This window comes from Amblyomma mixtum, chromosome 9, assembly GCF_055824585.1.
Source record: "Amblyomma mixtum isolate Tamu chromosome 9, ASM5582458v1, whole genome shotgun sequence".
Classification (NCBI taxonomy): Eukaryota; Metazoa; Arthropoda; class Arachnida; order Ixodida; family Ixodidae; genus Amblyomma; species Amblyomma mixtum.
Window position 1 is genome coordinate 70,067,673 of NC_143020.1, and position 27,791 is coordinate 70,095,463.

At 43.8% G+C, this 27,791-nt stretch overlaps 1 protein-coding gene across 3 annotated transcripts in view; it reads right to left on the reverse strand.

The window, feature by feature from the left end:
• Positions 1-4,475: 4,475 nt before the first annotated feature.
• The window catches only part of disp (RND transporter family member dispatched), a 326,749-nt gene continuing 303,433 nt past the window's right edge, over positions 4,476-27,791 (reverse strand). For 2 of the 3 annotated variants that reach the window (XM_089560332.1, XM_089560330.1), the window contains exons 10-15: positions 25,313-25,511; positions 24,386-24,583; positions 21,460-21,703; positions 19,533-19,805; positions 17,965-18,558; positions 4,476-16,292 (exon numbers count right to left, since the gene is read on the reverse strand). In XM_089560332.1, the coding sequence (XP_089416458.1) occupies positions 15,639-16,292; positions 17,965-18,558; positions 19,533-19,805; positions 21,460-21,703; positions 24,386-24,583; positions 25,313-25,511 (2,162 nt within the window). In that variant the 3' untranslated portion in view covers positions 4,476-15,638. The remainder of the gene's footprint in view (positions 16,293-17,964; positions 18,559-19,532; positions 19,806-21,459; positions 21,704-24,385; positions 24,584-25,312; positions 25,512-27,791) is intronic. The other variant, XM_089560331.1, reaches the window with a different exon arrangement.

Consider the following 27,791-nt stretch of genomic DNA (forward strand, 5'->3'; position numbering starts at 1 on the left):
TACTCCTTTCTGTTAACACTATACGACTCGACTTGGAAGCAAGCCATGCTGCCTGGTTACTTTTTGCAAAGACGGCACATGCCGCAAATGGGATGGTCAGTGCATTCTGGCCATTATTTCTTCTTTTCTGCTGCACTCTTTTACTCCTTTTCGTTTCACTCCACACTCTCTCAGTCTTTATTCTTTCACTCCAGCCTACTTCCGCTTTTTCTTTTTTGCTTCTACTTCAGAGGGTGTGCCAGTGCACTTTTTTTTTCTTTTCTGTCCACTGTACTTGTGTTTGTATTTGTCAATGGCTGACGGAAGCACTAAAAGAAAATTAGTGTCAATGCCAGCAACAATGACTTCTATTCTTCCTCGGAGGTCAAGCTGAATATGGAGTGTTTAAGGGGCACTTAGCCAAATGTACAGATCGACATAATATGAGAATGAACTATTAGCATGCATTTGGCATTTACTCTCCAAGTGAGAAGCATGGTTTTTTTTTTTTGCTCAAGTAGTTGCATGTAAAGTCCCTAGGTAAGCTTTGCTGATCTAGGGACTTTAGTTTCATGTAGACACATAACCCCTTAAGCCCTTCGCAAGTTGGAAACTCAATTTAAAAAATTATAGTTCCTAAAATGTGAAATGAGTGTTCCTCTTCAAACTGCTTGTAGCTGTTCCCTGTTCTGTATTCTAATGCAAATGCAGTTGCGGCAATCAAGGAATCAAGGGAAAATACTTGCATCATATTGTGCTAATGCCAGTAGCTTTCATTTTTGTGTGCAAGGGAGTATCGGATCAGTACATTACGCAACCTACATTTCAAAATACATTTTCAGAAGCCCTGCCAAAGGTTCAGCTGCCAGAGATGCACTAGGCCTCCTGCAAGGTCGCCCGTTGCAAAAGCTAGCCCTCCCAGCGATACAACCTGAAATGTAACATATTGCTATACATCATCAGGCATTGGAATGATTTCAAGTTGTTGTTGATCAACTGTGCTCAGAGTATGTGAGCACAATTTGATCATTTAAAACTGAGAAATCAGCTTATAGTTTCATGGTTTCTTCAATTATGCAATATTTCTTTTAAAGTTTGTTTTTTCATTTCTTCAGTGTAGGGGCTAAACACAGTAAAATGCCTCAGGGTTGAGACTTATTATTTTTTAGTGCCTTGGCATTACAGGGTCAATGTATCTGCCGTTTTGTGCCCTATTTGCATAACATTGCAGCAAACATTCATAGCATAGCTCATAAGTCCACTTTTTTCTGTCCTGTGCTGGCATCAAATTGACAAATTAGTTTGCTTTAATTCAAAACCACTGTAATAGAATGCTAATACCATTTTTAGTGCTAAAACTTTAGACCCGCATTTTCATTGGTCGGGCATTACAGCATTGATGTGTGGACTGTTTCGGGCTTTATTTGAATAATACTGCAGCTAAGCTTATTTGCGGTACAGCATACTGAGGTCAAGTCGGCCAGTTATTCCTGTCCAGTGCTGGAATCAAAATGTTTGCTTTGATTCGAAACCAGTCTGACAATAAATTTTGTAAATTGTGGGTTCAAATGTCCGGAAGTACCACACGGGCAACAAGGGACGTCGTAGCGCAGGGCTCCAGATTAATTTAGACTACCTGGGGTTTTTACATGACAGCGTATACAACTCGTTCAGAAATAATCGGTGGCTGTGTAAAAATTGATAGTGCCATACGATTGAGCGTTTCGTGCCGCATGAACTTACTGGTTAAGTTAGAGCATAGTTCGCAGCAGGGATTCGAACCGATGACCTATAATCGGGGGCTACGTAAAAAAAATCATATCATGCGCGGTTCAGGTGTCCACCAAGGTAAGCGAGACTGTTACTGCGTCATTTCTTTTCATTAAAAAGCCAATTTTTTATTTGTCTAATGGGCAAGGTGTCGCGCCAAATGGACGATGGCGTTCCGTGGACTCCCTGGTAGCGCTGCAACACGCTGTCGTGTTCCACTCTTAAAGGCGAAGTTTAAGTGTCCTCCAAATTTTTAATGTGCACTTACATCACACAGCACAAGGGCATTTTTGCATTTCGCTTCCACTGAAATACGCCCGCCATGGCCAAGATCAAGTCCGCGACCTTGGGTTCAGCAGCCAAATGCCATAGTCACTCGGCCACCATGGTAGGTAATACTTGAGCCACTTTCACCTTGAGTGAAGAATCAGTTGTTGCTCACCTGTAAATGCATGCATTCTCTCGCCTCTTGCTGCATGCCCATTGTTTGCACACATCACTCCCCAAATTGTACAAACTGGCGTGCTAGTTGGTTGCACATGCCTATTTTACTACAGTGTGCAGAAATTAATTGGTATGGGCAGAAAAGACACCACCTGCACTTTGTGGTGTCTTTTCTGTCCATACCTGGTCATTTTTGTGCGCTGTGGTAGCATAGACATTAAAACTAAGCACGTGCAAAGCGGTTTGTTTGTTCAAAGCGAATGCTAATTTTTAAAAAATAATATCGACGCGGAAATTTCAAATACTCCTGGCACACACAAAAGTTTGAATGGCACTAAAGGCATTTTCAAAATCATGTATTTTTCGAACACACATGGACAGTACGTGAAAATGAGAGAGTGCATTAAAGCTTTGTCCCACTCACTGAAGCTGCGTTAACTTTCTGCAAAAATGGCGTCGTTAGAAACTAGGGGAGTCAACCTACATGCGGTACAAACGTATCTGTGGAATGCGAGACTTATAATTGGGGCCTCCAACTGCATCGTTACTCAGCTGTTGCTTTTAAGCAGCGACTCCATGACAACTTGCGCACGCACCGCGCGCCCTGCGCTACCCGCGTTAGGCGTCGGAAAGGGGCTCCCATCTGCATGTCTCTCATGCTAGCTCCCTTTCGTGCTCGCGCCGTCACGTTTGTTTAACGAATGCCACGCGGAGAAGAGCGGCTGCAGAAGCTGGTGTCAGCTCGGACTCGTTTCGCGGAAGTCAAGGAAGCCGTCCGTCGTCCAATTAGAGAATTAGCATAGCGCGACCAGCTTCCGCGGCGAGCCACTGCGCAGATCGCCCACCATTTGCATGCCTGCCCTGTCGGCACCAATCAGCGCGTGCACACTGGCGGCGCGCGGAAGTAGTTCGCGGTCCGGTTATGGCGCGTGCGCATGCGTCGGCCAGCCAATCAGCGCGTGCACACTGGCGGCACGCGGAAGCGATTCGCGGTCTCGTTATGGTGCGTGCGCACCGTGGGTAGCGCGGCCGTAGACATCTGGCAGGTACAGATCTGGGTGCCGCACTTCCGCCCGCTCGCATCTGCTACCGTGAGCATGCGCAGAAAAACTCCAGCATAGGGCAGGCACGCGGCGCGGAGTCGGGGTTTTGGTTGAGCGCGCACCGCGGTGCCGTCCCGGAGGAGGTACACTGAACCGAAACCAGACACAGGAAGAGTTCCTGAAATGTTTCTGAGAGAGTTCCTGAATATTTGGAGATTTCGAATACCAAATAATTAGTGCTTTTAATAGTGCTTTTCTGAAACCAAATCAAACATAGTCTAGCTTCGGTAGCGAATCAAATACGAATAGAGTAGTTAAAAACTGAATTGAATGTGAACAGAATGTTCATATGATTATTTGCTGCTTGTGTGCAAATATTTGTGCTAAATGAATATTCATGTGAAACAGCGAACCACTAGCGGTGGCACTGTAAACTATGAAGTCAAAGCTGTGTCTGCCGAAGGACACAACAATGTAGATGGCATGCAACACGAAGTTAGGACATTAACTCCATGACTTTCATGTCATATGCATCAGAAAATTAAATTTCGCTTCTGGCAGCGATGGCAACTAAACTGGCGCTACATCTCAGTTGATGAGAGGAATGAAGGTTGAGTCATGGCCACTGATATTGGGCGTGAAGTCAGAATTGGTTGAACTCTGCTGAACTGTGCGCTCCGCCAGTCTTAGAGGTCATATATATATGAGCATCACGAATGCCATCACATGGATGGACTCTGTTGTGGCACTGAACGCACAGTCTGACCATGGCAGCATGATGTGTGGCATTTGAGTGAAAGAGCTGTCGAAGAAAACTACGGCATGTTCTATTTGAGCTTTGCACCTATTATTCGAAAAATATCTGAAAACTTGAAATCGTATCTGATTCGTTTAACAGCGACTGCGTCTGGATTCCATCAACGTGCACTACAGTTTTAGCTACACTCAGTAACCGCACCTCGACAACTGCTGCCGAGCTATGGTTGCTCTGCGAGCAACATTTACTTACGTTCTACAACAACTAAAATAATTCTGAATGTTAACTATTTTATTCGTTCAGCGAATCAAATAGCAGGATATTTGATTTCATATTTGAAAATTTCGAGTATTTGCACACGCCTACAAATAATTGGGTCAAGTCAAATATCGAACACTTTACTATTCGACCGAATATTCGCACACGCATATACATAATTAGAACAGTGCACAGTTGTTGCTGGTATGTACAATATCTCTTTATTTCCTCCAAAAGAAGCATCCTCTGAGAAGGCAGTTCTATGTACAAGATATATATATATATATATGTATATATCTTCAGTTTCCAAGGCAAAAATTTTCCCCATTTGCCTTTCTCAAATCGGAGCTGGCAAAAATAACCTTTGATGGCAAGAGCAACAGTTCCTCGTACACCCCCACATAGCACCAAAATAAATGACTTCACTCAAGTTTCAACAGCAGCATTCGCATGTGCACTAAATGCAGGGCCAGTTCCAATTCCACTGGTAACAAGTTGGCTCAGCTGTTGGCCTCAAGAAAGGACAAGGGTTGAGAAGACATGCCAGAAATAGTACTGTTTGTAGCTGAGTTCAAACACAAATGTGCACACTGGCGACATAAATTGAAATGCAAATACGTTGACGCATATGTGAAATTCATTTCCGAATAACCCCAACTAAAAAGATCTTTTAGAACTCGCCTTAAAATAATTAAATCTATCAGAAATACAAATGGTTTCAACCGATTTCCAATTGGTCGCAACTGTGTACTGACCATTTCTAATTGATCTCTTTTAATTCGGATGGCATTCACTACATAATGTGACACTGGCATAATTTGGACTCATATGCTAGGCTGTGTTTGAGAGACTACCAGGTTGTAAATCGGCTTATATGACAGATAAATCATGGTCTATCAAAATTAACAGAACAATCATGACTTAAGGGTATTGTTCAGCATAAAATGGCAATGTCTTGTGCATACTGAAAAGCCACAGCAAAAATTGACCTGCAGCTAGACACGAATAAGATTTATCAATGCCTTGTGTCCATACTGGCACCTCATCTTTCATCTTTTCACAATCTCCATTCTCAACATTTTCGCTTCATAGTTTTAGTTTTAGTTTATGGGGTTTAACGTCCCAAAGCGACTAAGGCTATGAGAGACGCCGTAGTGGAGGGCTCCGGAAATTTCCACCACCTGGGGTTCTTTAACGTGCACTGACATTGCACAGTACACGGGCCTCTAGAATTTCTTCTCCAAAGAAATTCCAGCCGCCGCGGCCGGGATCGAACCCGCGTCTTTTGGGTCAGCAGCCGAGCACCATAACCGCTGAGCCACCGCGGCGGCTTTTTTCGCTTCATAGATTTGTGCTAATGATATAGACTGATATGACCACAGGTTGGTCAGCCTGTGTCCTAGCCGTGATGCCTGTATTCCTCACTGATTTATGATTTATTGATGCTCTTCAGCTGAAGGTAATCTTGAGAAAAGTACCCAATCTAACTAATTTATGCCTTATGACAGAGTCTCTTGGTTTCTCCTGTCACAGCCAATGGGTGAAATTTGAAAGATTGCAAGTTAGGAAATGACTGCTACAAATGTTGGATATGCTGTTACTTTCTGTCACTTCTGTCAAGAATTTTGTTACTCCTCAACAGGTAAAATATAAAGTCCATTGTTTTAAACAAAGCAGGACATTATGATATAGTACTTCAGAACTTGGAATGTTTATGATACACATAGCAGTCTTAATGAATCATGCACCAAATGAGCTTTCCTTCATCTTCTACCCATTTACACTCACTTTATGCCAGTGTCGCACAAATAGGTAATGGCAGCATACAACAGTTACAAAACAATTTGTTAGTTTCATGGCAAATGTCTTACAGTACATGTGCTGGCATTTGTGAGAAACTTCAGATGTACAGTCTCCGGTAGTCATCCTACAGCTGAGAATTGAAATCACGCTCAGTTTTAGGTGGTTCTATCACTGAAAGACTTTCAAATGAGAAAAGTAAACGCTTTACGGGGTCAAGACATGTAAGTGGGAACAGTAAATGCTTTACGGGTCATAGGACCACCTTGTTCAAAAGCAGGCTTTTGCCACTAGAGGTTTGCCACTCAGCTGCAACAAATGACAAGTCACTTTTTCCAGTGAGTCTCCCAACAAAACAGAAACCTTTGGTAACCTTTTTGTGCACAAGGTCAGTTCAGAGGCAGTACATCCAGCTCTTAACAATGATGAGCGTGTGGGTAAAATGGAGCATATCCCTCCCTTCAAGGACCTTCAGAAATGTGTCATTTAATAAATGCAATCACTGCTCTCAGCGACCACAATTATGTATCTAATGAAGCAAGACTGAAGGGTTGCGTCGACCTAACCTGCTAACACTGTACAGTCAACCAGTCAAGCAAGCTGCAAAGCCATTCAAGGAATGCAAATCAGCAAGTCGTCATCGCAAGCACATGCAGCCTTCATCCATAAAGTGTCCAGACTTATTTTATAGCTCCGCCTGAGGAAAAATGACAAATTCTGGTAGAACACGGGGGTAATGCAGTATGTCAAGGCTCACCAGTCTCATTAAAGGTATGTGGCTTTGACTTGTGAACCCACGTCGCAGACTTGAACAAGCCAGGCTCGTCATAATCCGGCTCATGATAAATCCAGCTTGTCATGTGTTTTCTGGTACTTCGTGCTAGGTTTAAGCAACTAGAGCTCATCCAGATCATTTTTTTTTTTGGTTTGCTGACAGACAGCAGCACGGGTACTAAATCACCATTTCGGTGCCCTTTCCAAAAAAAAAAGTCTCTCTTAGCGGGTTAAGGGAGTTAGGAAAAAAAGAGCCTTCCTTGCATGGTTATGGCAATCTGTGTAGAAAGAGAAATGGAAGTTTAATCTGCACAGCAGTTTAAGATAAAGCTCTGCATGAATATGGGCAGCAAATCCAGGGAAATTGTATCTCTAACATAACATTTAACAAAATGGAGCTTTATCAAGAAATGAAAATTTAAAGCCCAAAAACGAGCAACTAGTTGACAGAACTAGGGTCCTTTAAGTAGCAGCAAAACAGAAATGGTCAAAATCAATTTTGGGCAGCTATTTGCTGGCTGTTCAGAGGAGCACTCGGAGGCTAAGTGTAATGACCACAGAAGGGGCAGTTTAAATCATGACCGGAAGTATTGGACCACACACTGAACATTAAGCCCTAGCCCAGTCTCTAAACTTTACGGAAAGGCATGCACAACTTGACCTGCCATGCTGTAGCCCACCAAAAGAACTGTAGTTTGTAACATAAAAGAGACACCTGACAGATGAAGAGGGTACACGCACTATGAATGCTAACTTCCAACTCACACTTGGAAGATGGAACACGGGTACTGACTTCAGAAGTCGGGCACCAACTTCTGATTCGGAGTTGGAAGTTAACAGGCACCTGTGCCTTGTGCACCCCTCTTACAGTCTGTTCAATGTTCGTTTTGCGATGCAATCTGTAATTATGATATACCAACACACCCAAATTGCTATGCAGTGAACAAAACAGTAGCAGTAAATGCAACTGATTAAAGAACACGGCAACAACACTTTGTTCTCGGTAATGAGCAGAAAACAAAACAATCGCAACAAGCCACCATTGGCACATGAACAACGCTCCAACAAAACCAGCGCTGTCATATATCGAGAAGGCGAAATCTAGCTCTAAGTTCTCACTGCTACGGCTACGTGTCTTTACAGGGAGTCTCTTTGAGAGGAAACAGGCCTGTGTGAATCGAGGGGGAAACTATACACAGTGAGCCCCACATGTCGGTGAGGTGCGATCACATACCACACTGAGCATATATGTGTGCTTGCAGTGGCTGTTTAGTTTACATGTTAGTAATGAGTATGGCATGTGCAGTGCTTGTGATGGGACCGCAGGTGAAAGTGAATGCGAAAAGCAACACACACGAGTCCGTGTGGCACTCTGTTCGCACACCTGTAGAGACTAAGGTGGCGTGTTGTCCACGCCCTCTGCTTGCACAAAACTTGGCACATCAGCTGTTCTCACAAACAGGTAACAAATAACACAAGGCTGATTTGCACACACCACTGAGAGGACAAACCAACGCTTCACTTGCATCACGCATCGAACATTCGAGTGACATTCTTGTGTCACATCTTGCCTCTCACACTACGTACAGCACATCCACACATGCAATATATCGCATCACAAAGAACCTGTGAGAATCGCAGCACATGTCTATCACAAGCATGCTTCACATGTAGCACGTAGTCACGACATGGGAATGTCATGACCTTCATCAGCTAGGCAAACCAAGCCAAATGATAAGGAAGTGCCTCGTGACATCGAGTCATTGTGCGTCACATGTCACAGCTTGGCCATGTGACACATCTGTCATGCTGCTGATAAAACCAAGCGTGTTTCACTTATCACATGCGAAATATGTACGCAACAGACAAGTACTAACATGCATCTCACTCGCTTCAAGTATTTTAATGGTCGTGCTCTTTCATTCAAATGTTTCTCCTTTTTTTTCCCCTTCTGAAACCATATATTTGAAACGATAAGAGATGATGGTTCATATTAGCTTAATCATGAGTGATGGAAGCATTATGCACAATGAACAGTCTATCAAATATGCTGAAAACAAGCTGAACACCTCAGCACAATTGAGCATATTTAGAACTAACAAGACAAGTCTTCAAAATACATTTCTTGCTTAACGTCTACATAAATGATGGCGTGTGCCATGCCTGATATACACAACTGCATCTTGGCACTCTTTCGTACACTACTATGAACAATGGTGACACAGAGTGCCATCTAGATGACACACAAACAAGCGCACACAGGTTATGTAATGGAGGAGTGGTTACAAAATTGATCCAATACATGGCATCACAGGCGTCGAGTGTGTTTCCAAACCAGCCACACAGCTTTTTGTGCACAAAACTGTTTGTTTTTTCATGCAAGCTTTAAACTGTGATATTGAGATGCTATCACTGAATGGCTTGGAGACGATAGCGTCTCAGTGTGTGCTGTGCACAGGTGAGAATGTTTGTCGATGAGCAAGCACACCTCTCCACGTCTCGATATATATGCAAACACGACACGCGGCAATGTACAGTTTGAGCATTGCACAGCTCTGGAAGCAATTTCTTAGCGCCACCTTTTGGCACACGGTTTTTTTTTCTTAAATTCCATAAAAACATTGGCTAGAGGCTTTCACAAAGTTAATCACTACAAAGTCTATCAAACAAACCCATCAAGTTTGTGGAGACGTGCATCGCAGTGCATTCAGTGCACCTTATCTACAACAGTGCGACCATAACACCACTGAAACAGCAATTAACAATAAACGTGATAGCCTTAAGTAAAGGTAAAGACAGTGCCACAAATTACACAACAATGTTATCACATGTAACGCATTAGCTAAACATTTTATCAGCAAACATACAATCCATTGGCTTTGTTTCAAATGACAGTGGCATTAACATAGCAGAACAATTTTGCCTTACTTTATATTATGTAGCATGTACCAATTTGTAGTCGGTGCTATGAAAGTGTAATGGAGTTGCACAGTTACAGTACTGAACCATTGTGTCAGCATTCCTGGCTAATCTCGCTACAATATCTCAGGTAATGTAAGACACGGAAAATACCTATGCAGGTTCTATAGCAAGTTTACCTACCCTGGCTCTCTGATGGCAAAGAAATCATAGTGCTAATTATAGTGTAATTGCAGAGAAAGCATAGGGAACTTAAAACATGGATGATTATGAGCTAAATATAGTATGTGTGAAGCAATACATTCATCTCTTTGCTAAAAGCAATGGTTTCTGATGCATTCTTCCATAGCGTTTGCAAGCTGCTGCTCCATGTTCTGTTAAGTATCAAAAAAGTGTGTTGCCTGATGTTATTGCAATTCAAACTCTTTGTTTTGAAATGAACATTGACAGTTATAAATAGAGCAGAACTCCAGCACGGGTTCCGACCTGGACTGCCCACTGAGGACAGTGTGATACGAGCCATAAAAAGGTGGGAAGATGGAACGATTCCAACGCCTTGTGTGTGCAACCCCATGCTTTGAGCCCTATCACACGACCGAAAAGTTGCGCTGATATGCAGAAAGCTCGATTTTTATCATTTGACATGAATGATTCTCACTTCCACGTGTGCCTCTAGAAGTTTTTGGGACTGTCCAGCAATATTTCAATTATTTTATGACTTTCCCTCAAGGTGGTGAAGTGTTCGAAATATGGCCAATAAAGCTTGAATTACTGCAGTTACGCAGTCCCTGCCATGTTTTCTAGGCTTTGAAAAGCATAGTTAGCAGCTTGGAGCAATATAGTTCACGCACCATTCTAACACTGTTTCTGGTCAGAAGAATTAGCCACTAAGGGATCAATGAAAAGCTTTGTAATGAGCCAAACTCCGTTTTTCTGTTTGAATACATATGAGGAATGCGGAACTGCTCTGATTGGTAAAAGAGCTTCCCACCCTTTTCGGATAAAATGTTTTGCATCAAAGAAAAAACTTCCTTTCTGCTGACTAATTTAAGCTCAATGAAGAACTGCACAAGCTCAATCACAAGCTTCAATGCTTTTGGACTGACATTGTCAAATAGAACAAATTTTACAAATTAAAAATATTGTTCTTTATAAAGAAAGCAGGCGGTTGCATGTACCACGAAAAAATTTGCCAACAAATGCTACATACTTGCAAAGGGCCAATTATTCAAGCACAATAAGTGCTTACATCCGAGACCATTAACATTCCAATAGTCTATAAACGACACTAATGCCAGAAGAATGTTGCTTCAGCTGGATTTCATACCATAAACTAAACTGAGCAAGCCTAAAGTGAAAGGGGCAATAAAAGAAACAGAAAAGTTAGTGGCAAAAATGTCCCCTCACTAGTGCACAGATGAACAAGCAGTGTAAAAATAACAGTAAAAAAAACTGAAAAACTGTGATTTTCAATATACGACAGGAGCAGGTGTTTCTTCATATTATATCTAAATGAACTCATCAAATTTCAAGGTACCAAGGAAGTATCTGACCATTGGTTTTAATTAAAATTTTCCATGTGAAAATGATAAGTTTCTGTAGAAATGCAATTTTATGGAAAAAACCATTTTTTTCAGAAAAGAAGACCCCATTTTCTTCTTTTCTATTCAAATGCAATGAAGCCCACATATGATTTTCAATTTACCAACATTTACAATACTAGGTGCAATGAATTTTGCTGCACTTAGCACAATAAATAAATGCAACTCCAATCAACAACATGAGTAAAGTTTTTGTCTAGGTCCTTATGTTCTTTCACAAAAACACAGCAGACAAAAAGACACTACATTAACAAATTTGGCATTTTGAAGAAAGACCTAATGCCTTGCCCATAATCACTGTTTCACCACCAGCTAATATACTAACCTACTAATATACTGCTACTATAAAGTAATTCAATACGTACCTTGCCACATGGAAAAGTTTCTGCATTTGAACAGTGTAGCCACTAGGGCTAGTGATAACTGCGGATGCACACACAGAGTTTTGCAAGAAAACAAAGTACACTTGCCTGAAAGGCGATAGCTATGCTCAAAGTAGGGACACCAAGTTCTCAGGCTGTGATTTTTTTTTTTAATAACAATGTGCAGGGCCTTAGAAGCGACAGAACTGAGAAGCTATGTCCCAGTGCACTTTAAATAAATTATTAGAGCAGTTCTTTTTGCCAGGAGTTTCACTTGGTTTCAGTGGGCTGTGATGCTGTAAATGCAAAGACAAAAAACCAAAATATGTGCACACACAGTACAGTGACACATTGTCCAGATTATCATCAGCACATGTAACTTGTGGCTGTTTATGTATAGTTAACTCTTTAAAGGCTACAGACACCAAGTTTTTGCCTACATGTTTTCTTCTTTCAAATGATATGTTAGACATTAATATACATGAATCACCGTGTGATATTTGCCCATGACCACTAAATAATCTATAAAAATTTAATTTCTTGATGCTGTTTCAGTTTCATCAACTAAAGGATGGCTAGGACGTGTAGTTGACCTTTACGTCATGCGAGGCATGAAAAAAACGGTAATACAACTACTGATACTTTGTTTGCTGTCATTCCAGCTCTTGAAGCAGGCTGGTTTAAGCAATGTAGCGAATTAAAACTATGCATCAGCGTTTATATTTTAAGTTTTTTCATGACCAAGGTCAACTGCACGTCACAGCATCGTTCAGTTGATGAAACCGAAACAGCATGAGAGAAGAACTATAAATTATTGAGCGGTCATGGGCAAATACCTTGGCAGTGATCGATGCATTCTAAAGTATAATGCATCATTTTAGAGAAGAAAACATGCAACTAAATTTAGGTGTCTATAGTACTTTAGATATTCAAATCAAAGGAGACAGTAAACGTGTTTGAATTATGCGGAGGTTGAATTAGGTGAAGCCTTTTCAATACATACGATGTTGATGGGGCCAGAACAACGATTCCAATGAACTAAGCTCAAATTAACAAGAGTCCACTGTACCTTCTTATGACGTAACAACACAGAGAAACTGAAGCCAAAACTCTAAAAACGGCACTGTAAATACCGTCCTCAAAATGCTTCAGTAATTACAGGACAGCGGGGCATATTTTTCTAAATTCTACCATTCCTAAGACCCCGCACACCAACATCAGTGAAGAAAACGAGAAGCTGAGAGTTATCTTCCTGTCCCAACTCCTCTAATGCATTGCACGGAGTGCGAGAGACTCCAGACGATGTCTGGCGCGTGATGGGATGATGTGGTGGTGACCCTTGAAAGAAGGTATACACGGGTTTTGCCACACAGGTTGTGACTTTTCAGGTGCTGCTGCTCGCTTTGGAGACACGACAAACACAACAACACAACACTGGCGGAATGCTCTGGCCGCCTGAAACGCGATTACTTGATGCGATGACTCACCAACACAACGATGAAGTGATGAGGTGCCTAATGGGCACTGGAAATCCTTTGGACGTCCTTTGAACGTCTTGTCGATGTCCCGAACGTCCGCAGTACGTTCGTGGGAGCTTTACTGTCCACAGGGGGGATGCGGTGACATGGAAGTGCACAATCTGGTGGGTTTTTCGCTCGCTGAGTTACTTCACACTCTCAGCAGCACAAAAATACAAAACTTGCTGCCACGTGTGATGCCATAGCGTCATGTGTGATGTCACAAGTTTGACAGGCGTAGAAGTCTTGGCGGCAGCGGAAACACAGATACGCACAAGTCGGTGAATGACTTGAAGAGAATCGTGGTAAAACTGTCCGCCGTTGTTCGTCCGTGGCAACAATCAGGTTGTTCAGAAGACTGTCATCAGTGAACTGCATCTTGGCAAAGACCAAAACTTACATTTGACGCTTCATGCCTGTGTTGGCAATGGGCTACTTCAAGTACTACCGACTCATTTTCACTATTACAAGAAAAAGGCTGTAGTGCAGAGGTAAAACTTACACAGAAAGGACAACACAGCTCTTATTTGCACTTAGTACTTAATGCAGTTGGCACTTTCTAGGAACTTGATAAAGGAGACAAATATTTGATGACGTGTTTTAAAACAAAACTTTGCATAAATGAAGTATGTGCAACATGGCGACAGCAACGTCGGCTCATAATGACAACATCTCAAGCACTATGGAACTTGGGAACTTAGAATGAGTCAAAGATTGAAACAAATGTGAACATAACAACAAGACAACACACTTTTAAATAGTTCTTCACGTTAACAGGACTGCTGTCTGTAAATATCACATCACAGCACATAATTTCATGCTTTTACCAATAGAGCAGGTTCTTCATACGGTGAGTAGATTTTATGGGCTGGCAACACTGAAGATAGTTTGCTCACAATAACAGGTCTGTTAAGATGTGCTGCTTGTGGGTTAAGATGTTTGCTCATTGAATGTAAATGTCTAACACAAAAACATGAGCCAATTTGTACTGAGGCATCTATGCGACCGTTAAGTAGTCACTCTGATAACCAAATCTAAACTTTTGCTCAGTTTGGCATTTTCACTGTTCCTGAAGAAGGCAAACGAACAGTGCATTCACATGACTACAACCACTTTCCACAAAGTAGTAATAAAAGTTAAATTGCTGCCACTTCCTAACTATTCTGAATAATTCTTGTTAAGCTTCTTAATACAAGTAATGAATCACAACGCAAACCTCAATACAAAGCTGCAGAACCGATACCTCTCGCTCCCCCAAAATTCAAATTGAGGACAGTAGTTGCCATCACATGAAGTATGGATGGAAACGTAAATTAGATGTACAAATTTATGATAAAACAAGTCAGAGATTTCAAAAGTGAAATCTCTGAAAGCAATCAAAATATGATTATGTGACACTGCAGCCGTGATAATGAACTAGCGAGAAACAAAAATGCAGGCCACCCCTAGCCATCACAACACTCCAACGTGATTTGTTTGTTAAGTTACCTGATGATGATCTCATGACTGTTTCCATGCTGTATGCAGAAGTATGAGCAATACAAAAGAAAATTTACACTCCGACTTATTTCCACTTTTATTAATTTATGGTATATTATTTGTGATTTTTTAAATTTCTGCATTAAAATTGAAATTTGTTAAACAGATCATGCATGCATGAAAACTACTTGGAAAGAAAATTAAAGTACGCTTCTCATTTATGCTTTGGGAATAAATGTTGCCTACATGCTTACAAAAAAATCTGTTTCATACTGCTTCAACCTTTACAGGCACATGTATGCCAAACAAGTAAGTAGTTATCGTCAAGACAATAACTGAAATGCCACTTCATGGCTAGAGTGACCATTCAACATTGCATTGTGACCTGCAATAGCCATCAAGCGTTAAGTTTCTGTGAGGCCGGCTTCACTCATTTCTTAACAAATTTTTGCAAAATAAAATATGTCATCTTCCTTTTAAAATTCCCTTTTTAATTCTGCCTTCCTCAGCAATCAACCTCAGCACTTCATGCCCTCTGTGCACTTCAGCCAAAATCACCATCAATGACATTGGCTAGGTTTTAAGGTCTACAGAGAAACCTGTCAAACTAACAAGTCCTCGGCGATACATGGGTGTGAGTGCATTCACGACCTTTGACAATTCTACTTTGCTGCCCAAGTGCCAGTCTTTGCAATACTACGACGATGAATGACTCAAGCAATTTTTGCCTCCTCTGAAAACATGCCAACATGGCAGGACCCACCATCTGTGACGCAGAAACTCTCGGCCCTATGGCCGCAAGTGCTTTTGTGATCTTTGGGATCCCTGCTTTGCTGTGCGAGACGTTCTGCCCAGCTCCTCAACCCGAGCCCCTGAGACACGACATCCAATATCACGCAAGCAACCTCCAGGCTCACACATCGCCAATGCCCATCTCATGCCACAGGGTCATCATGCATGTCCTCGTCAGCACCGCAAACGATGGTGGACGAACTTGTGGCACCCGACACGTGGCGCGGACTGGGGTCACCGTGGAAAGTCACACTTACAACCGGCAGGCTAACTTTCCGGCGAGCACCGTGAGTCCGCGCAGCGGCCGCCGACAGGCTCCCCGAGCGCTGCCTCGTCTTCTTCTGTTTCTTCTTGCCATTGCCGGGACCCCCCGTGCGGTTCACAGCGCTACCGCCATTGAGCGCCGCGGCGAGGGTCAGCGGCTCGAGCTCGTGGCTTTCGCTGTGCACGATGGCGGCGGGGCAGCTAGCGCTCGACGTGGACAGGGTGGACTCGGAGAGGGCATACACGGTCTTGTCGACGGGCGCCGGCGCACTCTCGCAGCACTGCAGGCTGGGGTAGTCGAGCTGCAGTCGACCGTGCTGAGGGCCGGCGATGCTGAGCAGTGACTGGAAGAAGAAGGTGGCGTACACCCAGGAGACGCCCGTGACGAGCATGAGGAAGGTCCCCACTTGCAGGTAGGCCAGCACAAAGGAAGGGAACATGAGTGCCCCGGCCAGGAAGCTGGTGAGCGCCGCCATGGTGACGGGGCTGCCGACGCGCGACAGCGACTGAATCACCGAGGTCTCGCGGTCCTGCTATGAGAAATCAATCATGGGAACAAAGTAAGAGTCAAAATGTGAATTCAAAACCACTAAGACTTGATGGAACGGAGCATTAGGCATGAAATGCTCGCATTTCACAGATTTTTGACAAGTAAATCAGCATAGGATAGGGGGTATTGTATCTAAAACATTTCTGAAATCCGCTTTCCAATGCTGCCATCGTAATGGTGGGTCTCCTAGCACTTCCAGAAGGCTTAACAGTGGGAGTGCTTCCATTGCCCAACAATGCCTCTCTTGTGGCTATATAGCCATACCCATGTGATCTAAAGTGCTACAGTGCAACACTGAAACAATCGACGCAGAGACAAGACACAAGAACCCTGACTTCCAGCTGAAATTTTATTTGAAACGACTACGACTTGTCTACTGATTCTGGGGAAACTATACAAAAAGTGAAGGATGACATTTGGTGCAATACACTGTAAAAAATCGAAACTATGCTTTTATCAGAGAAACTGAAAGCAAGCTATAGTTGGGTAGAGCTCAAGTCTGCAGTGAGGCTCTGCCCGCATTCAGAATTGCCGAACTGAATTCCTCCGTGACAAAAAAAACACCGTTGTTAAAGCTTTTCTTGTTACTTAACAAAAAGCTAGTCATGAGATGAAATTATAAGTTTAAGAATTTTGATTCCTCTGACTTTTTTTATACAGCCAGGCATTAAAAGCTGATTTTGTTCACTGTTGTGATTAGTCAGCAGAGTAATATAGGATGCTGCGGGCCATGGCCCACTGTTACCAACTGCTGGTTTTTAAGTTGTATCGTACTATAGCACAATAATCAAGCAGCCTAGATATCTGCACTGCCTCCACAATCTACCTCCCTATCGGGTCAGAGTGCCTGTTGTCCACTGCTACGGTGGCAATGGAAATATCTAGGCTGTGTTAGCCTGCCTTCGGTTCCATTGATAAAAGCAAAGTTGTTACTTTTGACCATGTAGTACACCAAGTATCTTCCTTTGCTAACTGTACAGTTTCTCTAGCATTGGCACACAAGCTGTAGATTTTTCTAATAAAATTTCAGTCAGAAGTCAGCATTTGCATGTCTTGTCTCTGCATTGGTTGTTTCGGAGTTCTGCAGTAGTACTTCAGTCATGAATAAACAACTAGCCTGCACCCTTACCTAAGTGATAATCCCATTGACTGCACCAGTATGTGGTAGCACTAAAACAGTGAACACCTTGGGGTATAATCAGCACAATGATGAATCTGGATGACGTGTATATACAGACACATGCAGCGTTTCCTCTATGCAACACCCCAAGCAACCACAGATATCCGTCGGACGTATGAGTTAGATCCGAACATCCTTTGCCAGGATTGGACGCCCGGTGGACGTACGAACACAATCCGATTTCGGATATCCGCTTTCGGATATATGAAACTAGAGTGGAGCTTAGTCTACCCATTTTCACACCCCCTAAGATTGCATTGTGGTCACCAGGAACCATATCAGGCTAGTATACTGTAGAGAAGAAGCAAGATGCATTCAAAAGCTCAGTCATGTTTGGACGCAGCCGTAGAGGCTCTGAAGGAAACTTAGCAAAGATATAAATCAGGCCGTTTCTTCCCTCTGGAAGCAGATGAGATTAAACTCCTAAAACCGAAGCAGACTGGCAACTTCTTCAGTTGGTGCAGAAAATGCTCACCTGAGATGACAGGCGATAGGCCACACCGTAGTGTATTGTGTAGTCAACTGCCAGGCCGATGGCCACCGACACTGTGATGCTCTCAAGAACATTGAGTCGCCACCCCATGAGCACCAGCGCACCCACAGTGGTGCAGATGATGCACGCGATGGTGAGGATGGCATAAATGCTCACAAGCAGGTTCAGCGTGGTCACCAGCAGAGCCAGAAATGATACGCCCACTGCCACACCCATGGCAACCAGGGTGCCATCAGCGAGACTGCTCTGTAGGTCGTAGAACTCGAGGTCGCTGATGAACCAGCCATTGCGGAGACCAGGCGGAGCAGTTTTCATTTCGTCTTCGATCCAGTGTTCGACGCGGTTCCAGAAGGTGTCCATGTCATGGTGCGAGTGCGAGTAAGAGTAGACGCTGTCATACTCGAGGACGATCGCTCGAACTGTGCCGTTGCGTAGGAAACGTGGCCCCGCCATACCGGGGACGAAGTAGTAACCGGGGGACTGGTGCAGGCTGGCAATGGCCCTCCGGAGGCAGAGGTTGAAGACGTCCCTCGGGTATGGAAAGCGAGATGACTCGCAGCAAGGGAAGCGGTTGGCCTGCATTTGGAAATGGCAATATGTTGGCAAGCATGCACACCATAATTTCAGAGGTCCAGGCTCATAAAAACTTCCTCAATTTTACAAGCAGTGCAGTGCTTATAACATTGTTTATTGTACTGTTCATTTTATTCTCTTAAGAATTCACATAATTTATGTATCTCCACCCTGCCTCTGTAATGCTGTAGAATACCATCATCATCATCAGCCTAACTGCTCCCACTGCAGGGCGAAGACCTCTCTCATGTCTCTCCAATTAGACCTGTCCTTTGCCAGTTGCAGCAACCGTATTCCTGCAAAACTTCTTAATCTCATTTGCCCACCTAACTTTCTGCCCCCCCCTGCTACACTCGCCTTCTCTTGAAATCCATTCCGTTACCCTTAAGGGCCAGCAGTTATCTTGCCTGCGCATTCCATGCCCTGCCCAAGCCCTGCCCAAGCCCACTTCTTCCTCTTGATTTCGACTAGGACCTCATTAACCCGCATTTGTTCCCTCACCCACTCTGCCCGCTTCTCTTAATGTTACACCTATCATTTTTCTTTCCATAGCCCGCTACGTTGTCCTTAACTTAAGCTGAACCCTTTACGTTAGCCAAGATAGGGTAAAAAATTGATGATGCTTTCATGCAATGCGACGCCTAGTTCAGTGTGAGCTGTTAAGGAGGTCGCTTCATGAATAAGGAGTTTAAAACTGACGTGACAAACTGACAATCCATGAGCCGCCTGACAATTAATTAATTGATGGAGATATGGCAATTAATGTGTCATATGATCCACTGGTGTGATCCATTTAAACTACCTATTTTAAATGCAATGTGATGATGTGTTGTGTTCTGCTGTATTGGGTTTAATGGCACACAGGCAACTAGGTGACTTCAAGTAGACGACAATCATGAGTTCTCGGTGAGATCTGGCTGCAACAGCCGATGCAATAAAATAAATCATTCACACAGACAAGGAGGCACTGCCCGCACCTGCTTGAAACTGTCGACACAGCGCCTCTCCATCCAAGACTTCAACGTCTCGATGAAGCATCCCGAGAAGAGGACACCCAGCGCCGAGCGATGGAAGCTCTGGGTGCGCAACCGCTTACAGAAGGAGAGCAGCCACTCTTGCGAGGCTGGATCGGCAATGTCAAAAGCGGGGTCGAATACCATGGCCCCTTTGTCGGAGGGGTTGAGGTAATCACCCGTGTCCACTGGAAGCACTCCCCAAATGATGCGGATGGGCAGTCGATGGAAAGGGTCCTGCAAATTATGGCATTCCACACATTCTTACCCGACAGCTATGCTCTTGGTGTACACCATACCAGTGTATGCCACTACACACACCACTAATGTGGACAATAATGCTTCATATAAGTTCTGGGCATGCCCTGGTAGGCAAGGGCAAATTCACCTAAGCATTGGCGGTGGCAACAACGGGACTGGCTGTTCCTTTTGAACAAGAAATTTTCCTTGCGAAAATAACATTTTTCTGGCATGCATGTTCTAGTCATACATTCTGAAAAGTAAATCAGTGCTTGTGTGAGCACCTTGCCGTGTCTTCTCTTTTACCGCTGTCCAGAATGCACAGTCTTCTCTCACTTGCCCACTTTTCCGTTCTGCTGAAGTTCTAAACATGCGTTTGCAAATACAGTAAAACTCTCATATATCAAACTCGCAAAAAAAGCCTACAAGTTCGATATAATGTGAAATTTGATACAAAAGTAGCAGTAAATTTAACAACAAATAAACTCACTAAGATGGAAAAAAAAACGTGTTTCTACAATAGCCACTTACTGAATGCAGATTACCGAGAAAAATAGTCATAAATTTTTGTTTCTTCCTCTTCGTTGCCTCAGAGAGACATACTTTTCAATCTTATCAATAGACTCTGTACACCAATAGCACACGCAGGTCCATGCGGGAAAGCTAACCTCCAGAGATGTGTTGAGGAAAAGCCAGCTTCTTGAGTTGCCGGTGTTGCCTGAAGTTCAATCTATCGGACGTGGCGGCTAATTTTTGCACAATAAAGGCATAAACTTTCTTATATGTTCACGTTGTAGCTTTACAGGGCTCAAAAGTTATCTGATGTAAGGAATAATTCGATCCAATAGAGTTCGATATAATCGGGTTCGACTGCAGTAGGACCTACATACAATCTAAATACGCACGTGAATAGTACTAGCAAGCCCGCAGCCTTGCTAATGGCCGACATTTTGCTGCAGAGAGAGCACTTGTGCTCTTACAGTGTAAAGTGAGCATACCTGATGGGAATGCCACAGTGTGTGTCTCTCTGTCAGCAAGTTGCTGACACCACTTCTACTATGCAAGTTCTTTTATTATTTTCCTTTTTTTTTCCTCAAGGGGACGAAAAACATTATCTACAGGGGGCACTGTTGTATGCAGGGGGCACTTGTACAGACACACATGCATGACTGTCGGCAATTTTCAAGTAAAAGTTTTCGAGTTCCAAGAGCACTTTTTGCAGCATTGCATTGTCAGCAGTGTAATGCATCAGAATACAGCTAGAATGTGCTAACTAGCAGGCTCGTTAATTAATATATTATAGTTAACTTTCTCACCATAAGTAATATCCATATCAGTTTTTAGAATGTCAAAAATACCAGCCTCGTTGCTGTTGCAGAGCGAGAAATTTTAGGGGCGCACATGAGCGCATATCACATGGCAGCATGCCTGTCACGTGCCCTCTAAATGCTCGCGACTCTCAGTTGGGCCGCAAAGTTTATACAATACTCTGTACAAACTTGTCAGGTCAATACAGAGGTGTTCGTGGCTGTTTTGATGCCACGACAAAAAGCCTTTTTTAAGCAAAGGCATGCCACATGCAGCACACGTGGAAAACAGCCCGGATAATCCGGTTGCTGATAAAATGCAGCGACATGACCAAACCACTGACCCTGCTGCGTGCCTTCTCAAACCAGAAGCGCTCTTTCAGGTCGAGGTCGTAGCGCTCAAACAGGTGGCTGGCACTGAGAACTTGGAACTCGGGTGACTCCGGCAGCCGCAGGCGTGGGTGTACGAAGATGGCGACCGCACCGCCCGCTGCCACCAGCGCCAGCGACAGGAGCCAGAACCAGCGCAGGCGGATCACGACGCACGGCAGCAGCTTGTCGTAGAAAATCCGCGCCCCTTCAGCAAGGCTGCATCCATTGAAAAAATAAGAAGATAAAAAAAAAACCGAGAGGGAGACATTGCCATGCAGTTCTTGGCAAGCTGAAGTCAAGATGCAAACAACCTTAAAAGTACACAGAGAACAATTTTTATCTATCTATTTTTGTTCATAGTAAAAATTGATTCCTCAGCTCTTTGCAGCTTTTGAAATTTCTCCAGCATTCACCAGTGCCACCCTCTATAGCGGCGGACATATTACGTTCTGTATTGCCGCGAGTGACATGTCAGAACATGATCGAACGACGAGGGTGGAAGCTGTGCGAGAACTCTGTTATGCTCCCTACGGTATCAGGATTGCCAGAATCAAGGCCCTCGTTAGCTAGCGAGCAGACAAGGTGAGAGAAAAGAGGGGCTAATTATGACATAGATGATGGAAGGCAAGAGTCACCAAAACTAAGGAGCATAGGCACTCTCAAGGTTCGGTTACACTACACATAAATACCTTCCAAAGCAAAGATTGGGCAGTCGTTGCAGTGGCTCAGTTGGTAGAGTACCAGATGCGAAATCTGGAGGTCGTGGGTTCGGATCCCACCGGTGGCATGTGGATGTTTTTCTTCTGCTTTCTAATCAATCAATTTTAAAATAATTACCCTGTTAAAGGTGCACTGAAGAGGAATCTGAACTTGTCTTTTTGCCACGGGAACTCGATCTACACGTTTCGAGCTTTCTTAGAAACCTTGATTTATTGCCCTGTGTGGCCGATTTCCCTAATTAAACCGAATTGACGTCTGGCTCCCGCCTTTTTTTTTTAATTCTGCCGCGTACGATGGGTGGAGTCGACCAACGCGTGGAGCGCCTTTCACCCAGTCTCATGGCGGCTTGCCGCTCTGCCATCGGCGGAGTAATACGTAGTAGTCCGTAGTAGCAAATAGTCCGCGCGTCTTTTTTTTCTTCGGGCTTATTTTGTGGCCATATTATCTGCGAATGAAACTATTTATTCATGGAAACCCAAAAAGCAAAATAAAGCGAAAGCAACGCCTTCACGGAGCTGGCTGAAAGGCACTTCATGCGTTGGTCGACTCCGCCCACCGTACGCGGCAGAATTCAAAAAAAAAAAAAGGCGGAAGCCGGATGTTAATGTGATTTAATTAGGGAAATCGGCCACACAGGGCAATAAATCGCAGTTTTTAAGAATGCTCGGAACGTGAAGATCGAGTTCCCACGGCAAAAAGACAAGTTCAGAATCCTCTTCAGTGCACCTTTAACCTCCCATTGATCAGCATCACAAAAAAAAAGAACATTTCCTATGCTCCTTGGTTTCGATGACTGTTCGCTTCTGTCATGCATGTCATAACAAGCCCCACTTTTCCCTTCTCTCGTCCGCTCAATATATAGTGTAGTCACCCTAAAAGATGGCTAACATATGATGGCAAAGCTAGCACATATTGCGTTTAATTCAGTCATCCAAGATTATTTGTGAAGCAACTAGCAATTCCTAGCATGAGTGCATTTCACAACAGCAAGCTCTTTGTAAGATTAGAGCATCAAACATGGCAGAAAAACAGCATGTAGAGACGGGACAAACAGAGATGACATGCACTTTCTTGTCCCATCTCTATGTACCGTTTTCTTCATGTTTACCATTCACCAACTAGCCCAATTCCATCCAGACTTTAATTAACTAAAGTGTCAATCTAATGTAAGCCTGGAGCTAATCAGAAAAAAATTTCACATTTCCAGCCGAGTTGAACATTACAGAAGTTCGGTGCATTTCCTTTAGCTTATTGAATGAACGGCTAAAGCAGTCTCAAGTGCAGTTTCTGTCAAGCTGGCGATGATTACAATGACAGCTGATGGTGGCTCCCTTTTCTCAGATTATGTCGCACAATCGTCTGATTTCTCCTTTTTTATATCACAGAGGAAAAAACATCTAAATGGACTTGCAAATGCTTGCAAGAGATGGTTGTCTGACAGTGAAAAATTGATACTTTCACTTTGTACTTGGAAGACCTTATGAAGATAGCAGTGGCCCTCATAAGCCAAAGTTCCAGTAAATGAATGTTTATTTTTGCTGCTTTGGAAAAGAAAACCTAGTGCACAATGTGCTTTGGAACATGCCTATCTATAATGCCTTGTAGCAAGACCAAGACACTGAGTTTTAATGCTAGAGTACAGCAAAAAAAAAAAAAAAAACAAGCCTTAGAAGTGATGGCCTGTAAAGGCTAGGCTCATTAAAATGCAAAACAGGAACAGTGCCACTTCACTCAAGACAAGGCCAGCAAAACAAATGCTCAATGAATTGCAAGAAAATGGTGCCATGCCATTCAAGGTGTGAAGACCCATATGATAAGCTCATCAAAAAGCACCCGAAACAGCAAAGTGGCCACTTGCTCATTTCATCGGCTTTCACCGGTTTTAATTCATTTGAGAGCCATGTGAATTTGGCTGATGTCAAGAGGTCAATAATGCTGATTTAATAAAACTGTGTAGATGCTTTATTGCCTCCTTATAAACCAAACAAATTTAAGTAATTGAGAACCTTTTCATTACTATGTTCCAAACTACTCGGTAGTGCCTACACCCTAATACAAACTGTTCTCCTGTTCTTCTTTGGTATCACATCAGGCTGTGCTTTAACAGTGCTTCAGATCATAGCACTGTGCTGCCATCTAGGGGCTAGCACACTAACCAACGAGTTCACAGTCCCTGACCTGTGGTGCAGTCGCCACAAGGCGGCGCAGACGGGCGTGCAGCACCAGAAGCGCTTCAGGCGTGGCAGGTACACGCCGAAGGGAGGCACACAGAGGCAGCAGGTGGAGGAGCACCATTTCTCGGCCACAATGAGCGCCGCAGGGAGCCACGTCACCGTGAAGAAGAAGCTGGCCAGCACAGCCGTGCCCGCAAACAGGCTAAGAATGAACGGGAAAGAGGGATACATTCCATCACAACATGTTTGCTGAGATTTAATAAAAATTAAAAGATACACTCGGGACAAACTGATGTTGGCCTGCACTAGCAGATTAGCCTGTTCTAATGAGCTTACTTTTACTGAAAATGGAGCTTTTGTCAGCAGAAAAAGGAAAAAAAATATTTGAACATGTATCACCATCACCATCTATATTCACTCTAAAAATGCTATGATGATATCCAGTTTTCCACTAGTGAACTTCTGAGGATGGGCCGTGAAACTACTCAGCTCCAAACGATGATCATGGTGTTCTTTTTGTTAATGACATCGCGCGCTTGAAACACGGCACGAAGAAATTGTTACATATTTAAATCCAACTTTCTGAGCAATAAGTGTGTGTTTTGCAACTGAACATCGACATGGTCACAAAGAAAGAACTTAATTGACAGTCAGTTTTTGACAGGCCGGCGAGCTGTCGGGCAAGTTGGCTTTGCATGATATAAAAGAAGTGGGCACAAAACTTAGAAAAGGACCGAGAAAAAACACATAGGACGTCTGACAAGCGTTTTTTTTTACACTTGTCAGACGTCATAAGTGTTTCTTCTCGGTCCTTGTCTAAGTTTTGTGCCCACTTCTTTTACATTTTGACAGGCTCTCTAAAACACCTCAGCAACATGACTAACAATGACACCCTTGGTAACGGAAGTGTCAGTAAAAAAGTGAGACGTACCCAAAGCAGCGGACAGCAGTGATGCTGCTGACACAGCTGGCGAAGAAGGCGGCAGCGGTGGTGACGCTGGTGACCAGCATGGAGAGGCAGGCGTGGTGCAGGGTGTCGCGGACCAACTTGACCAGGGTGCCACTGTTCTTCTCCGCCTTGGCCGCTCCCCACGTCTTGCAGTAGATGAAGGCATCATCCGCACCAATGCCTGCAACAGAAGCAGAGTCGACTTGTAGTTGGAGTCAACTTTTTTTTTTTGCCCAGCGAGAGGCGCAAGTTGCGAGCTTGACTTAAACGCGGAAATATACCACATACATTGCGCGTTATGACCTTTGTAGAATTTTTTTTCAGATGTGCTTACTAGATCTCTATGTAATTTGAACCCCGCTTTTTGCTTTTGAAGTCTTAATTTTAGAAAAAAAAAGTGTGCAAATTAAGCAAGTTAATACGATAAGCATGCCTCTGAACACCAATAAACACTCGGTCTCGCTAGTCAGCACTTCATTTGTGTCCACTCTCTCTGCACCGTCCTTGCACAGCTCTGTTCTCACTACATCGCTATGCAGCAATCGGCCCAAATTTCCACTCTGCTATATTTGGAACCTCCCGAGACACAAAAATAACATGAATGGCTCAAAAACATTTAGAATTCACGCACAGTGCACATTTCCACACTCATGGGATTGCAGTCCTATTCTTTAAAAAGACACTTATGCATAACTAACTACCGTATTTACCCAATTCCAACGCGCACCTTTTTTCGGGGAAAATAAGTCTCAAAATCGCATGCGCGTTGGATTCGAGTGCAAACCGAAACTGCCCCATAGCTGCCCATCGTCATCGCCATTATACAATGTGGGAGCTCACTAACTGCCGGCAAACATGGGAGCACGTTTGCTCGTCGTTTTCTGCGTCGCAGGAGCCGTTTTCAATCGGTGGCGCTTGTTATTGGTCGCGTGCTCAGCGACCACGTTCACGGCGACGGTATCCCGTGCACTGCCGCGGGCGGACGCCTCATCACTGCCGGTGCACGATCGAGATACGCGGCTCGAAGAATATGTTGATGAAACAACGGTTGTCGGAAACGCGTCATTTCGGCGGTAAAGTTCCAAAAACGATGAGAGTCCTTTCTGTTTTGCGGCCGATTCTCTGACAGAGATTACATCGTCCGCAGGCGGGGCACGCCGCGCCACTGACGAGGTCGTGCATCATGCCGATCTAACAGATAAGAGCGCTTCCGCGCTCGTTTTTACGTTTGTTTTGGCTGTCGAACATCTTTATCTTTCGCTCAGATGCACTGACGAAGTCATGGATGCTCCGCAAGAAGCTTGAAGGATCCAAATGGTGCATCGCCGCTGCCGCAGTTACGCCTAGCAGAAGAACCTCCCGTCGCCGGAGCTCTCCGCTTGCGCTTGGGGCGTCGTCCTTTATACTGATGCTTTGTCAGGAACTTGCGTGAAAGAAAATCTCGTTTCTCAGTCGCATCCATAGCGGAGAAAGAAGAAAAACCCGGGCAGAAGCGTTGGTTCACGTCTCGGTGGCGGCAGAACGAAGGAAGAGCGTCTGCGTCCGACCGTGCGGTGGAAAGCTCGTAGCCAATGGAAGAGCTCCGATCGTACCACGTGATTTGAAGGGCCAGTCGCGACGCTCGACTCGGGAAAGAAACGATCTTTTTTTTTTCGTATTTTTATCAAGAATGCGCCGCTGCCGAAGTGGCTTCTGGTAGGAGAGGGTTAGGCCTACTTCCCCGCGAAAATTCAAGAGCGGGCGACGCCGTGGAGCGAAATGCCGCGTTCCCGAAATTCGGTCAAATTCGCACTTTCGCGAGCCACCGCGAGAGCTTTAATTGCATTTTTTACTAACTTCCCATTGACTATCGGCTTTGATTTTTTTATACATAAAAGAAGAGGCCTGGGGGAATACAAAACGTAAGCAAATACAAAATCGACTTTATCGAAAAAAATCGCGGTTTTTTCACCCGCATCTCTCCTTAAAATATAAAACGGTTGCAAAGTATTTTCATTCGTGGAAGCCACATGCACGTTAGAAGCGGGGCTTGTAGTTTTTTTTTTTTCATTACCAATATCGGGCGCGCGTTAGAATCGGGGCTTGAATTTTTTTTTTTTTTTTTTGGTGCCGTAAATTGGGTGCGCGTTGGAATCGGGGGCGCGTTGGAATTGGGTAAATACGGTATGTTCTTTGTCATCCGAAGCTGTTTCCACAATGAACACTCAGCTACAAAGCATTCCACCACGCGAGAGAAGAAAAAAGTTACTGCACCAACATTGCCTGGGTCTACCACAGAACTTAGGGACATCCATTTTTATTCCTTTTATTTTTGAAAAGCTATACTTTTTTCTAGGCACGAAATGGCCCTACCATTCTTTCTAGCAGGGATTTCAAATGTAGCCAGCATCATACTGACTTTGTGAAGAAAACTCTACACACTTCAGAAAAAAATTTGCAAAGTCGCGTCCATAAACTTAGC